The sequence below is a fragment of the Accipiter gentilis genome, chromosome 4, assembly GCF_929443795.1.
Source record: "Accipiter gentilis chromosome 4, bAccGen1.1, whole genome shotgun sequence".
In the NCBI taxonomy this organism is placed as follows: Eukaryota; Metazoa; Chordata; class Aves; order Accipitriformes; family Accipitridae; genus Astur; species Astur gentilis.
In genome coordinates, this window is record NC_064883.1 from 47,991,914 (window position 1) to 48,005,069 (window position 13,156).

Here is a 13,156-nt window from a genome sequence, read left to right on the forward strand (position 1 = left end):
AGGGAAATTGAGTAGGAGCAAATATTTAAATAAAAGTATAAAGTAGCATCACCATTTATTTCAGAATGTCTTTTTCAGAAACCAACGCAGGCAGCAAATTCAGAGCAAGGAAGCTGATAGAGCCAATACAAACCAGCAGTTACAAAATGAAGGGAACTAAGGGGAAGTCAGAGACATCAATGAAGTATCAATGAAGTGAGCAGCGCTGTTAAGGGAAACATGAAACTGTTTCATTACCCTGGGGCCAAACACAGTCCCAGTGGTGACAGAGACTAGTGGTAGACCAGTGTGGAAGAGGGGCAAGACTATGGATCATAGATCTGTAATTAAGCAGTCCGATCTCTTTGGGACTTGGCCTGAGCACCACGCAGGATTAATTCTGGTCTGGGCTAGGGCAGCTCTTCTGGTGATTTTTAAAAAAGCCAGAGATGAGAATTCTACATGCAACATGATAAGCTATTCTAAGATGCAATTAACTAGTAGATTAATTGCCCTTGCTATTAAAAATGTGTCTCATTTCTAATATGTGTTTGCCCAGCTTCAATTTCCAGCCACTGGATCCAGTTTTAACTCTAAGTGCCACTCAGAAGAACTGGCAATGCTGAATAAACTCTGCAGTCTGCCCCTCAGAAAGCTTGGTAAGGCACAGTTGAGGACCAGCAATAGATGTCAGCATGGCGATGGAGGGTGAGTTTAGCCTGCGTGCCCGCAGTGCTTCGCAGAAGAGTGCTATCAACCCTTCCTGCCCTGTAAATCTGGAACTGAAGAACTGGCAACTACAACTGCACATGAGGCTCCCAGGATCAACCATGGTGTGTCCAACCGCCGCCCCTCCGAAGTTCCCACTGGCAGGAATCACTGGCAATCCATAACTCACTTATGGCTCTTCTCTGAACCCTCTTCAATTTCTCAATTTTTTTGAAATGTTGACCCCAGAGCAGGATGCCCCAGCAGCAGAGAATCCAAAGAATTGCAGTCACTGGGCACCTGCTCCAGGTTTCTGTGTGTAAATGTATGTTCTGCATAATGAAAACCAAGAACTCAATAAATATTTCTGCTCTGTATTTGAAACAACAATTGATAATATTTGGATTTTACAGTGGTAATGAAATACTTTCTATTCCATCAGTAATTAAGGAAGATGCTAGAGAGAAACTGTTGAAGTAACAAATTTTATAATCTGCAGGATGATAAATTACATCCAAGAGTATTTATTTGGCTAATGAGTTCACTGAACCATTGATTTTTTTCTTTATAACAAATCATGGCACATTGGGGAACTTAAGATAACTGGGGGGGGGGGGGAGGGTGGAATTCCAATGTCTTGCCAGTATTTAAATGTGCTCACATGGTTATCCAAGAAACTACCAAGCAGTTAGTTCAACATACATCCCAAGCAATCACTGACAAGCAGCCAAAGGATGTCCTGAGTAAATTAGTAAAAGCTAGAACCCAAATTAATGTCATTCAAATTAATGTCATTTGAAAGAGGGACTTTCAAATAATTTTATGTAATTTTTTTTGTAAGCCTACAAGTTTTATAGAGCTAACTAGATAGATATGGCATGCTTAGACTCCTGTAAGTCATTTGACTTAGTTCTGCATGACATTATAATAAGAAAAATTAGCTGTATGCTACAGTCAGTATGATCAGTATTAACAGATTTGAAAGAATTGGGTAACCGAGAAGACTTATTCTATATAGCCATTTGACAGATGCATTTCTAGTTGTATTCTATTCACATATCAATGCTATATGTTATTAGCAATCAAGGAGAAAATAAAACAATTGCTGGTAAAATTACTGGGGTGGATAAAAATGAATTGTTGGGATGGTAAATGTAACAGGTGGCACTCGCCCAAGACAACCTAATCTGGATTGCTTGAAACACCAGACTCATGAAAAACCTGGTTTGTTACATCTAACTATAAGGTGCAACATATAGGAAAGAAGAATTTGGGCTTCATTTTAAAAAAGGTACAGCATCCTGGATAGTAATGAGTCTGAAAAAGTTTAGAGGTTGCAACATATGCCATCTGAACACAAAACACACTGAATGGGAGGGCATTGCTGCCAAGGCCATCCTCCTCCTGGACTGTGTAAATAATCAAGTAATGTCAAATATGAATCTAAGGTTCCTGAGGCATTTGTGTAGATCTCACATGCACATGGCTAACAATAACTCTTACACAATCATAGCACAACCATATTTTGAATGTTGTGCACAGTTGTACTCCCTTCATCTCAAAGTGGTGCACTAGGATCAGTAAAGGGACAGGGAAAGCCAGTGCTCGTGGTTAAGGGTTGGGTGACAGCTTCCACAGAGGGAATGACACAGCTGAATAGAATTCCAGCCTGTGTAAGGAGAGAAATGACAGGGATCTATATAGTTCTGAATAACGGAGAGGAACAGACTATGGTTACCCACATATTCTTAGAATACAAGAGTTAGAGGGCATCAAATGAACCAAGAAGGTGGCAGCATAAAGACAAATAAAAGCAGGTGATCAACACAATGTGCAATTAAGTTGTCCTTGCCACAAGGATATCAGAATGCTCAAACATACCTGGATCCAAAAACTGAGTGGTCAAATTTATGGAAAAGGAAAAAAGAAAATCTCAATACAACTGCTAAATACAAAGATGCCCTTTTGACTCAAAAGTATCTGAAATGCAGTTTACAGAACTTGGGGGTGGGGATGGACATCCAAGGGAAGAGCTTTTCTATACTTGTTTTGTTCTTGTACCCTTCTATAAGTACTAATGTGATTTACTAGTCCACCCATTATGGCATGTCATGCTTTTTACTGAGGAACAGGAAAGATCAAGTAAGGGTTGGGCAGATATTTGAGGCTGGGAAGCCTACAGGGAGATACTGATGCAGTTGATCTTTCAGTTAAAGGAAGAGTATACTAGGAATAGGCAATGCTTTGACTGCACAGAGAGGGTCAGAGTAAGACCCAGTGGTTGCAGCTAGGATGGAAACTTCTGTCTAGGTATGGGATGAATTTTTTTTCCCCTGAGCGCATCACTTGGGCAGCTGCACTAAGAACATGGCAGTGAACTCGCATTACTTCAGCTAGTCATGCGGGTGTCTCTTGCTGACTGCTTTGCCAAAAAACCCAGGTGGATGCTGAAGCAGGAACAACAGCATGTGCCCAAGAGACATTCCCAGTGAACCTGGGACACAGTAGCAATCAGCAGCTGCCTGTGCCTGTGGCAGTTGGTAAAAACACATCAGAACCACATGCCCCTGTGCTAATAATGTCACATGCTTGCTGTCCTCGGTTGAGACCATAGACCTCACACTCAGGACAGCTAAATTTCCCCAGCATAACTCCTGTCCCAGAAAGTACATTCAATGCTGCATTAGAAATTTCCCCTTTAGAAATCTGAGAAAAAGTAGCACAGCTTGTTATATTGCCAAAATGTGCTCTGGAACATCAAACCTTTTTAATTCTGTTCTGTTCTTGTAAATGTTTTTAAAAATCAGTTGCTAATCAATTAGCATAACTAAGTTAAACTCAGAGCATTTGTTCTCAGCCTGCACTTAGCTTGAACTTTTCTGATTGTTTCAGTTCTGAAAAAAGGCTTGAGTGGCCAAAAGCTTTTCTGGTGGGTTTGGTTTGGTTTGGTTTGGTTTTTCCCCCCAGTTAAATCAGTCAATCTGTAAAAGATACTCCCCTTTTCCTACTAGCCTCACATTCCTTGAAAATGGTTACTCAGTGGTTTCCTTACACGCAATGAAATCATGCCCTTTCAATTTCAGTGGGAACATAGATGAAGATTTGTGCCCAGGGCTGGCTTGCCCCTCTCAGCCACCTGCCTGACCTCTGCGCTCCCACTTATGCTGGGATCCCCTGCCTGAAAACCTGGCAGCTCTGAAAGGAACCCTGGAAATTCACCTGCAGTCCTAGCACGGGTCCTTCATTGCAACAGGTGCCTGTCTACACCAGGACACTTTCGTCCAAAGAGGAATTGGCAGTGCCAGGAGTTGGCCTGCCCGTGTGCGCAGCAGCACTGCACGCTCCTGCGTTTGCAGAAAGAAAACACTGCAGGTTTACCTCTTTCAAGCCAAGCTGCCCTCATCACCCAAATGATGCAGGGCAGACTTCAGAACTAGCAAAAGTAATCAGCAAGATCTGAGGCGTGGCTTTAAGTCTAACAGCTGCAAGAAACAATTCCAAAATAAAGCAAAGCATTAAATTCAATCCTTCCCTGTCCTTCGGGTGATATTATCTTAGTAACTGAGCACACATTACTGAACATACATTATTACAGGTATATGGACAGTGCTGGAAAGAAGGACTAATAAATCAGCTCCACATGTGCTGCTCTGCAGACTGCCTTCATACCAGAGATACCCATTCAGGCTAAGGCAATCCTGGACTGCACTGCCACCAAAAGGGACAGACTCTCCTTTTTCTGCTACTCCTCCAGTCACATACATGATCTGGCTAAAAGTGAGCACTCTAACGTGGTGATTAGAATTGGGGAATAAGACTACAGGACCTGATCCCATAAACAGATCACCCTAAACAGACATGAGAGCTCAGCTAGAAGGAAGGTGGTGACTTCAGGCTGGGTTCCTGCACGGGTTCAGGGGAAATGCACTACTGATCCATGGTAAGAGTGCAGGCCATTATCCAGGTATTTTAAAAGCTTTGACTCCCCTGCTCCCTTCATCCCTGTTTTGCAGATAGGCTCGATACGTCACATCGAGCCAACACCTCACCTTTCTGCCCATGGATGTCATAAAGCACACTGTGAAACCTTTTTGAGATATACCATCTCTATACCGCAACAGTAGTACCTCCACACACAGGCTGCCAGAACTGGTTTCCTGACACCTTTTGTAAGCCTGTAACATGTAAACACATTCCTGTTGTATCCTATTAGCATTCATGCTGTGGTGCATCACTGGTGTGAGTATATTAGGAATAGCACGCTGAACCTCACATAGTTATTCCAAGCTTGCTACCTCAGAGCAGCATGCTGTGGCTGTGTAAGGTGGTGATAATTACGGTAGCAGAGCTACGCCCTGTATCCCAACAGAGGCAGAAAAAGACAGAAGCATTGGGTCTCTCAAACTGCTTAGCCTTCAGATCTGTGCATTCCAGTGTCCTGGTGCTGATATTGACGTTAACAGAGGCCTTGAAACACCAGTCCACCAAGAGGAGCAACCTGCAGTGCTGCCCTAGTGTACCTTCTGCCAGCCAGCAGCAGTTCAGGCACTCCTTGAGTCAGAACAGGAATGGACTTAGCTTATTGCAAATCTTTAAAGGGTGGTTAATGCTCTGATTTCTTTACAACTGTGTCTTTAAATCGCAGGAACAAACGTTACCCTTTACCTTGTCTAGAGTGCAGCGCAGCCCCGGCAGCAGTGCGTGGACCTGTCTACCAGACTGTGCTCTGGTAGATGCTGGCTCGGCTGTCATAGGGGCTGGCTGCTCTGTGCCCAGGGGACCGGCATTCTCATGGCATGCTTCCTCTTCACCCCATCGAAGCCCTCAGTGCTGGCACAAGCACTGCTGTCCTGCCCCAAGCTACAAAGCCAGGCAACCCCAGACATTGTACCTGCATGGGAAGTGTTTGTTTGGGAGGCCTCAGCACCACACCTGCCACACATTTCCCTATGCCTTCTGAGAGGCAGACGGATGTGTAGGTCTGAGAGTGTACATGCCACTACACATGGCATGTCACATGGATGAGCTCTGTCAGGATAGTCTTCAAGGCAAGGCAGAAGTTGTACTCTGGTAGGTATAGAGAAAGACTAGGGTTTATTCCAAACACCTTTGAGTACAAACTGTAAACTACACGACTAAAGACAGGATCCCAACAAATGCCCAGGGCCCCAGAGCTGCCTGGTTCAGGTTAGACTTTGTAGATTTGGGATAGGGAGAGTGATACCGTACAACTAAAACTACGATTAATGCAGTGTATTTGCTCTTTGTCACACAAAATGCCCTAATGCCCATATCTTGCTTTTCTTAGTGAGTCTAGAGTTTGTCCCAATTAGTACGGGTAAACAGAATGCTCCAAAATACATGCATGAGGCAGAGCACAAGGCCGGGACAAGGACACAGCGACAGGTTTGGCACAGAGGCTGACATGGCTGGCAGGAGGTGTGCGAGGGGAAGGGGTTAGCTGGGAAGGCAGAGGCTGCACTGGCAGGGATGGAACATCTGCACAGAAAGGCACAGTAGGACTGGAACCACAGCCCTTAGTAGAGAACGTCCTCGAAGCTGAGCAGCAGGAAACGGTGCAAGGCACTTGGCAGGTGCAGCTGAGACAGGACCAGAAGCAACCGGCCCTCCAGGAAGGTCCTGAGTGCGCAGCGAGCCAGGTGCTGCAAGGAGCGAGGTCTTTGCTCCAGGGAGAAAAGTGACTGGTAGAAACGTGGGTATTTCTACAGAGAGAAAAGAGAGGACCAGAGGCAGATAAAGCTGAAGATATCACGCTGGGAGCAGAGGTAGAACCAGAGATCCCTTTACCTTAGTCACTATGGTGCATCCTCCCTATCCCCCAACAGCACCACCCCTGTGCCCTGCAAATCTCCTCGCAGCCCTGTCCTGCCCCAAACCCCCCCTCAGCCCCAAGCCTCCTCTGGTACCCTGCCGCTGTAGCCCGGCTGCATGTTCTCCAGCCGGCAGTATGCATTCCCTCACCTGTACAACCTCCGCGGGAACTGCTTCCACCCAGTCCTCAGAGATGCGGACGTGATCATAGCTGTTCATCAGCGCCTCAATGACACGCGGGCAGACGTGGCAGTACCGCAGCACCTGCGCCAGGGAAAAAGCAGATGAACACTGCCTTTGGGCAAGGTCCTGCAAGCCCCACCCTCACCTCCTAAAAAGCTGCTCAAAACCAGCCTTGGTAAATCTAGGGAACTAATGTCCTTCCCTCATGCTGTCCCAGAAGATCAAACCCACTACATGGTGGGAAATGCCAGAGCACCACTCCTGCAAAAGAGGGTGACTGAGACAATACCCAGCACGCACAGCGCAGTTGCATTCAGCACAACTGGGTCCCCACAGCCGCTGCTCAGATGCAGGGACTAACATACTTGGCTGGGATGCAGATCTCCTTCATCTGCCTCACTGCTGCAAGTAGCTTGTATGCAACCAACACTCTGCTTTATGCAAGGCTCCTTTCCCCGCATTTTTCAAGTTAGAGCATGAGCCATTCTGGGGCAAGGACTGACACCCATTTTGTGTGCAGCAAGCCGAAGGCACACCATGCCTCTGTTGAGGGCGACACAGGGGTCTCAGGGACGTACTGTGCCTGTTTGGCATGGGGCTGCAGAGACATCCCGCATCTGTGCTGTGTGCAATGGGTGTCCTAAGTACTGTGCCTGTGTTAGCTGCTACACAGAGCCCCAGGAAGACATCGTACCTATTTTGTGCAACACACCTCTGCTGTGTACCATGTCCACGTAGGTGCAAATGACACACTGGTGCTGTGTATCTTACACCACCAGTGTGGCCTTTGGAGCGCACCCCACCCACGCATAGCTGCACAGAGGCAGATCCCCCCCGGCTCTTGGCTCCCACTCCCTACGGCCCAGGCCAGCAGTAGCTGTCAGAGTCTATTCCGGCTGTAGGAGTGATCCTCATTATCTGGCGTTAATAGGAGATTAATTAGTGTTAATTGTTGATTTTCCTGTATTTTCCCAAAGGGGAGAGCAATCTGCTGATCTCCGGGCTGGGTAATTATTGCACTGCTCAGGAATTAAGACAGGAAATTAACCCTTTGTTTGCTGGTGTCTTGCAGAGAGAGCATGAGCTGGAGGGTATGTCCCAAAGAGGAAACACATCCCCTGAGAGGAAAAGGGCCAACGCTTTCCAGGGCAAGTGATTATGGAAACTGGGTAAGTACTGTCCACACAGCTTAACAGACAGAAGCAGGAGAGGCCTACAGGCAAACATACCCCAGGAGAAAACTTCAGGGAATCCCCTACCAGTAACACCAATTCCCCCTCCCCCAGCCCCTGGGAAGAGAGAGGCAGGACAGCAAGCAGGCTGGCACAGAACAAGCCCTGCTGCGACAGAAACATCCCTGCTCTCACTGGGGCCCTGATGGTCGCAGCCTTCCCTTCCCACCATGCTCCCAGCACAGCTGTGAGCCCCACACCTTGAGGAGCGAGCCAGGCCAGATGCGGATGGCACCATAGTTGAGCAGGGCTCGCACCACAAGCTCTGGGTGGTGCTCCAGCTTGTAGGCAGTTGCTTGCAGGATATTGTGCAGTGCCGTGTTGCCGCTGTAGTTCATGACGTTGACATTTGCACCCCGGGCCAGCAGTAACTCTGCTACTTGAGCATTGGCGTTCTTGCAGGCCAGGTGGAGTGGGTGCTGACGGTCCCTATCTGCAGCATTGATGCTAGCACCACTTTCCACCAGCAGCTGGCAGACCCGGTAGTAACGGTCCATGTCCTGGGGTTGGTGGGGCTGAGCACAGGCAGCATTCAGTGGCGTCTGCCCCTCCTCATTCTTTGCCTCCAGCTCTGCACCATAGCGCAGAAGCAGCTGCACGTGGTCTGTTAGGCCATGTCGCGCTGCTATATGCAGTGCTGTGTCATCTTCCTCCTCAGTCCGACTGTTCACGCTGGCGCCATGCTGCAGCAGCTGCTGGACGCACCTATGTGGGCCAAGATGATTCAGTGACAGGCTCTCCTCTCTGGCTCCTACCCTTCCTCCCACCTCACATGTCTGTACCATCCCATGGCTTTCACTTTTCCCAAGAGTCCAAAAATCTCTGCTCCTCATGCCCTGGAGCAGTGATTTTAAGCCAGGATGACTGGTGAGCAGAGATACTGCCATCCTAATTCTAGCTAACTCACCGCAGATCTTTAACAATGTGTCGTCACACCCAGAGTCTGCTCCCACACCCCACAGAGGCCTGTTTGCACAGCTCGTGCCCTGAGCTTCGCAGTGTGAACCATCCGCTCTGCATTGCTGGTGGGTAGCAAGACAGCCAGCACCAAGTTCAGCTGCATCAGCTGAGGACTAGAGCTTGCAGTCATCTGTTGGACTTCAGAGGTAATCCTGGTCCAGGAACAGGCGGTAAGGCCACCCCATTCAGCAGCCATTGCTGCGACCACCAGCCCACCTGCAGGGATGAGTAGGGATCCCTTCTACATAGGATGAGGCTCGAGGGGGAGGGAGGCCTACTGTGTCCCCTGGTCAGAACTCACTCGATGGAGTCTGGGCTCTTGCAGAGGTGCAGGGGCTTGTAGCCATCCTCAGAGACAGCCTCAGGGTCAGCACCAAAGCTGAGCAGCAGGCGCACACACTCTGTGCTGGGTGCTGCACAAGCCTCATGCAGGGCAGTCTTACCCCCTGGTGCAAAGTCGACGGCAGCTCCCCTGAGCAGCAGGAGCCGCAGGCAGTCTGCGTAGCCTCGGCTGGCTGTGATGTGCAGAGGCGTGGTGAGCTCCTGCTCATAGCTCAGAGACCACAGTCCTGCAGGGAAAGAGAGGTCAGGGAGCTGCATCCAGCCGCAGTGCACAAAAGCACTGGGCCCTTTCCCCTGGGGTACCTGATGTACATCCCCCCTTGAGAGACTCGAGTTTCCCTTCAAGGGACTGCCTCTTCCCTTCTCTGCAAGGTCTCTGCCTTTGGACTGGCCTGCCAAAGGCAAAGATCTGGGGCTGACAAGAAGCTCGAAGGAGCAGGAGCCTTGGGGTAGAGGCTGTTCCCAGAAAGTGTGCTTTTCACCTGCAGCTCAGTCATGCAGCACAGGGTTTCCGTTGACAGGACTACAGCAGATGAAGGGCCTGGGGCACAGGCAGGGCTGAAAGCAGCAAGGTGGCTGGGAAGGGCACCATGCACGAAGCACCACAAAGACAAGGAGCCAGGCAGTAAAAGAAAGAGGTGCTGGAGCAGGCTGCCACGCACACAGGAGATTCAGACAAGCCCTGAGCATGGTGCAGACAAGCAAGCTTCAGCAGAGATGGACATCTAGGGCCTAGGAGAGGGCAAGGGGCTGAAACCTGCCAACTCTCAAAGACGCTGACCCAGCTGGAACCATTGTTGAACTGGTGCAGTCTGCTGGCAAACAGCCTGCAGCTGTTACAGGAAAAGAGCTCCTTAAATCACGCTTCTTGCTGCCCATCCAGGCTGGGCTGGAGGACCACGTCCCAGTCTGCGTGACACGTTCAACACTACATCCCTCTCACCTCTTTCTCGCAGAAGCAGCACGCAGTCAACCGTGTTTCCCAGGGCCAGGTTCAAACCGAACCATCCTGAGGACCTAACGTAGGGCTGTGACAATTCGTTGCCCAGCACAACCCACAGAGGGAACCAGCAGCACAGCACAGGCTGCACGCAGACAGAGCAGGCATGCAGAGTCAGGCTACCCGGCCAGTCGCAGAAGGAATACGACCTGGAGCTTGAATCTCCTTTGCCCATTGTGGGAACTCAAGCAGTTTCCAAGCATTTGCACAACCCCTGCTAGAAGGGCCGGGTACCCCAGATGCACCACACACTCCCAGACATACGCACACCCTCCCACAAGCGGCACAGGGGAACCCAGCCCCATCCCAGAGCTCTCACTGCCATCCCGACTCCTCTGCAACCCAAACAGCACCCGTAACACACGGTCCCAGAAATAGTAATGCCCTGCAGCGTAAGCAAAAGGCTCCAAGCCCCCGTCCAGCTGGGCCACGCTGCCTGCCCGCTGCCCCCCTGCGTACTCAGCCGGCGGAGGTTGAAGCGGTAGTTTTTCCACTCTTCCAGGTCACTGGTGTCAAACACGGCATTGGGACTCAGGTTGTTCTGAGGGTCACTGAGGATCTCAGCCACAGTCCCCCGATCCCCAGTCAGCAGGGCCTGCCAGTAGGCCTGGGCAGGGCCAACTGCCTTCCGCGTGCAAATGGGCTCCTGACTCTTGCCTCCTCTGCCGGTGACGCTACCCATGAGGCAGCACCCAGACCCTCCACAGAAATGATGGCAGGACCTGCTGCTGCCTTCCCGGCCAGGCTCTGAGCCTGCGGGCACAGCCCCACCGGTACCCGGTGCTCTGGCTGACAGGCTGCCTGTCAGCCCCGGGCCTCTCCCCAGGGAGGGAGGACATGTCACATCACCATTTGGCCCAGGCTGGGCACGGCTCGGGTCTCAGCTGTTCTATTCTGGGAAACCTTGTGACCAAATATTTGGGCCAAGAGGCTGATAAGGACACTCCTCTTGGGCAGCAGTATCTCTGCAGTCGCTGGCTGTGAAGGGGAAGTCCCTAGGCAGCGCAGGGTAGCAGAGTAGCCTGAAGGATAGAAACAGAGACGGGACATCACTACGAAAACAGGGAGGGAAGTAGTCTCATGCCCAACTAGCCTGCTGTCAGACAGTTGCTGCCCAGACTGCAACAGCGCAACCCAGCTGCCTCCATACACCAGCAGCACGCCTTTGTCCAGCCCTTGGCTCCGCGCACACTTCCAGCACTGCACACCCATTTGCTAGTTCCACCCAAGCCCTTGGCACTAGACAGGTTTTTAAACAAGCTACAGGAAAGTTCTTTTTAATCGAAGCTTAAAGCCAAAGGACAGGTAGAAATAAGTACAGGGATGGGAAACAGCGCATTACAAGTGAAGTAAAACCATAGAAGGTAATTTTCCGTTAGACCCCTTCCTGCTTTTCCTTGAAATTCAGCCTTGCAGAGAGCTCCTGCGTGGTTTTAGTACTCCCTTTCCCATCCTCTGACAGTCCCCTCACTCAGGGTTCCTCACTGCTGTCCTTTCACCTGAGACGGCATTTTCCCCTGTCCCCACATAGTGTATAAACTCACCCTGCCCCTACTTCGGTTACAGAACAGCGCACTTTGCTCACAGTTCATCAGCATTGCATGCATTTTGTTCAGACCATATGTTCTAAAGAACACATCAAACTGCACGGAAGACTAACAGTGTTTAGCTTAGTTTTGTGTCGTGGAACTATTCAAATCATGCAGCTGAAAACAAGTTAAGTGACCCCAATAAACCACCAAGCAACAAATACCTGGGGGACCAGAGAAGAGTGTAAAATAGGGAACTTTACCCTTCTCAGTAATGAAAATAAATGACCAAGTTCTATACTGACAGTCTCCAGCACGCTCTGTCTGTGCAGACTTCACCACCTTATCTAGCTAAAGTGTAGTACATGAAAGGGTAAAGAGAGGGAAGCACCTAGCAGGCTTTCTCACCTGATGGGATCCTCTATTTCCCCAAAGATATAAGCAGGCATCCCACGAGAGCCTCAGGTTCCCAATCACAAAAGCATCACCAGGGAGGCAAAGGGCTGTGTGAGTTAGTGTCGGTAACGCCAAACAATTTACACTTCCTCTGGGCTTCTTAAAATGTCAATAGGGATGACTTGGGGAAAAAACAGGTCACTAGAATCTACTTTTAAGGTCACTGGCTAGGTAAACTTTAAGAAACTGTCCCTACAGGCCAGTGAGATACATAACCAAAGCCTTAGGTAGCATGAAGTTTTGCTTTGGTTTCTGTTCTATACCTTTATCTGATAAATTTGGCAGTACAATTTTGGTCTGTGCTTGATGAATGATCTTGTTTGGTTGGGTTTTTCACATCTTGAGACTCTGGTGAGAAGAGCAATTTCTGTGTGAAGTTGTTGCTTTTACATCAGCTGTTCTGTTTTCTTTGGGTCACAAATCTTTACAAGCAGACTGACTTGCTGTTCAAGTGTCAGTCAGCTCAGCATAAGACAGAAGTTAAAATGTACAATTAATATTTTACTGACAAGTGGTCCCAGTTACACAAAGGGTAATACCTTTTGTATTTTTATTCCCAAGTAGACTAAAAATTCAAAACCTGGGTTGCACAAATCTTGGAACTCAGTAAATATTCACTACCCACAAGTAGTAGCACTTGCATTTGCAAGCCCACCCTAGCTGTTTGTCTCTTGCTAGTGTGGATCGCTACAAAACAGTCACGGTCAAGCTTTATCAGTATGCTCCACAGCTTTGCATCAGCACACTTGAAAAGAACCCACACCTCTGGGAAAGTGGCCTTCAGCAGCAGCTCTTCCGTTCTGGCACAGGGGGGCTTTTGCCATCAACCTTCTGTGGAAAAGAGTGGTGCAGTTATGGCCCCTCCACACCTGACACTCCCTGTCTTAAATTCTGGGAGCCTGCCTGCACCACACTACTAACAGACAGCAGCAAGG

General features: G+C 49.2%; 1 protein-coding gene across 4 annotated transcripts in view; it reads right to left on the reverse strand.

The window, feature by feature from the left end:
* ASB10 (ankyrin repeat and SOCS box containing 10) overlaps positions 1 to 13,156 on the reverse strand; it is a 29,967-nt gene that overhangs the window by 5,914 nt on the left and 10,897 nt on the right. For 2 of the 4 annotated variants that reach the window (XM_049798318.1, XM_049798315.1), the window contains exons 2-5: positions 9,196 to 9,463; positions 8,135 to 8,639; positions 6,670 to 6,783; positions 5,993 to 6,410 (exon numbers count right to left, since the gene is read on the reverse strand). In XM_049798318.1, the coding sequence (XP_049654275.1) occupies positions 6,225 to 6,410; positions 6,670 to 6,783; positions 8,135 to 8,639; positions 9,196 to 9,463 (1,073 nt within the window). In that variant the 3' untranslated portion in view covers positions 5,993 to 6,224. Of the gene's footprint in view, positions 1 to 5,992; positions 6,411 to 6,669; positions 6,784 to 8,134; positions 8,640 to 9,195; positions 9,464 to 13,156 lie in introns of those variants that run through there. The other 2 variants (XM_049798317.1, XM_049798316.1) reach the window with 1 other exon arrangement.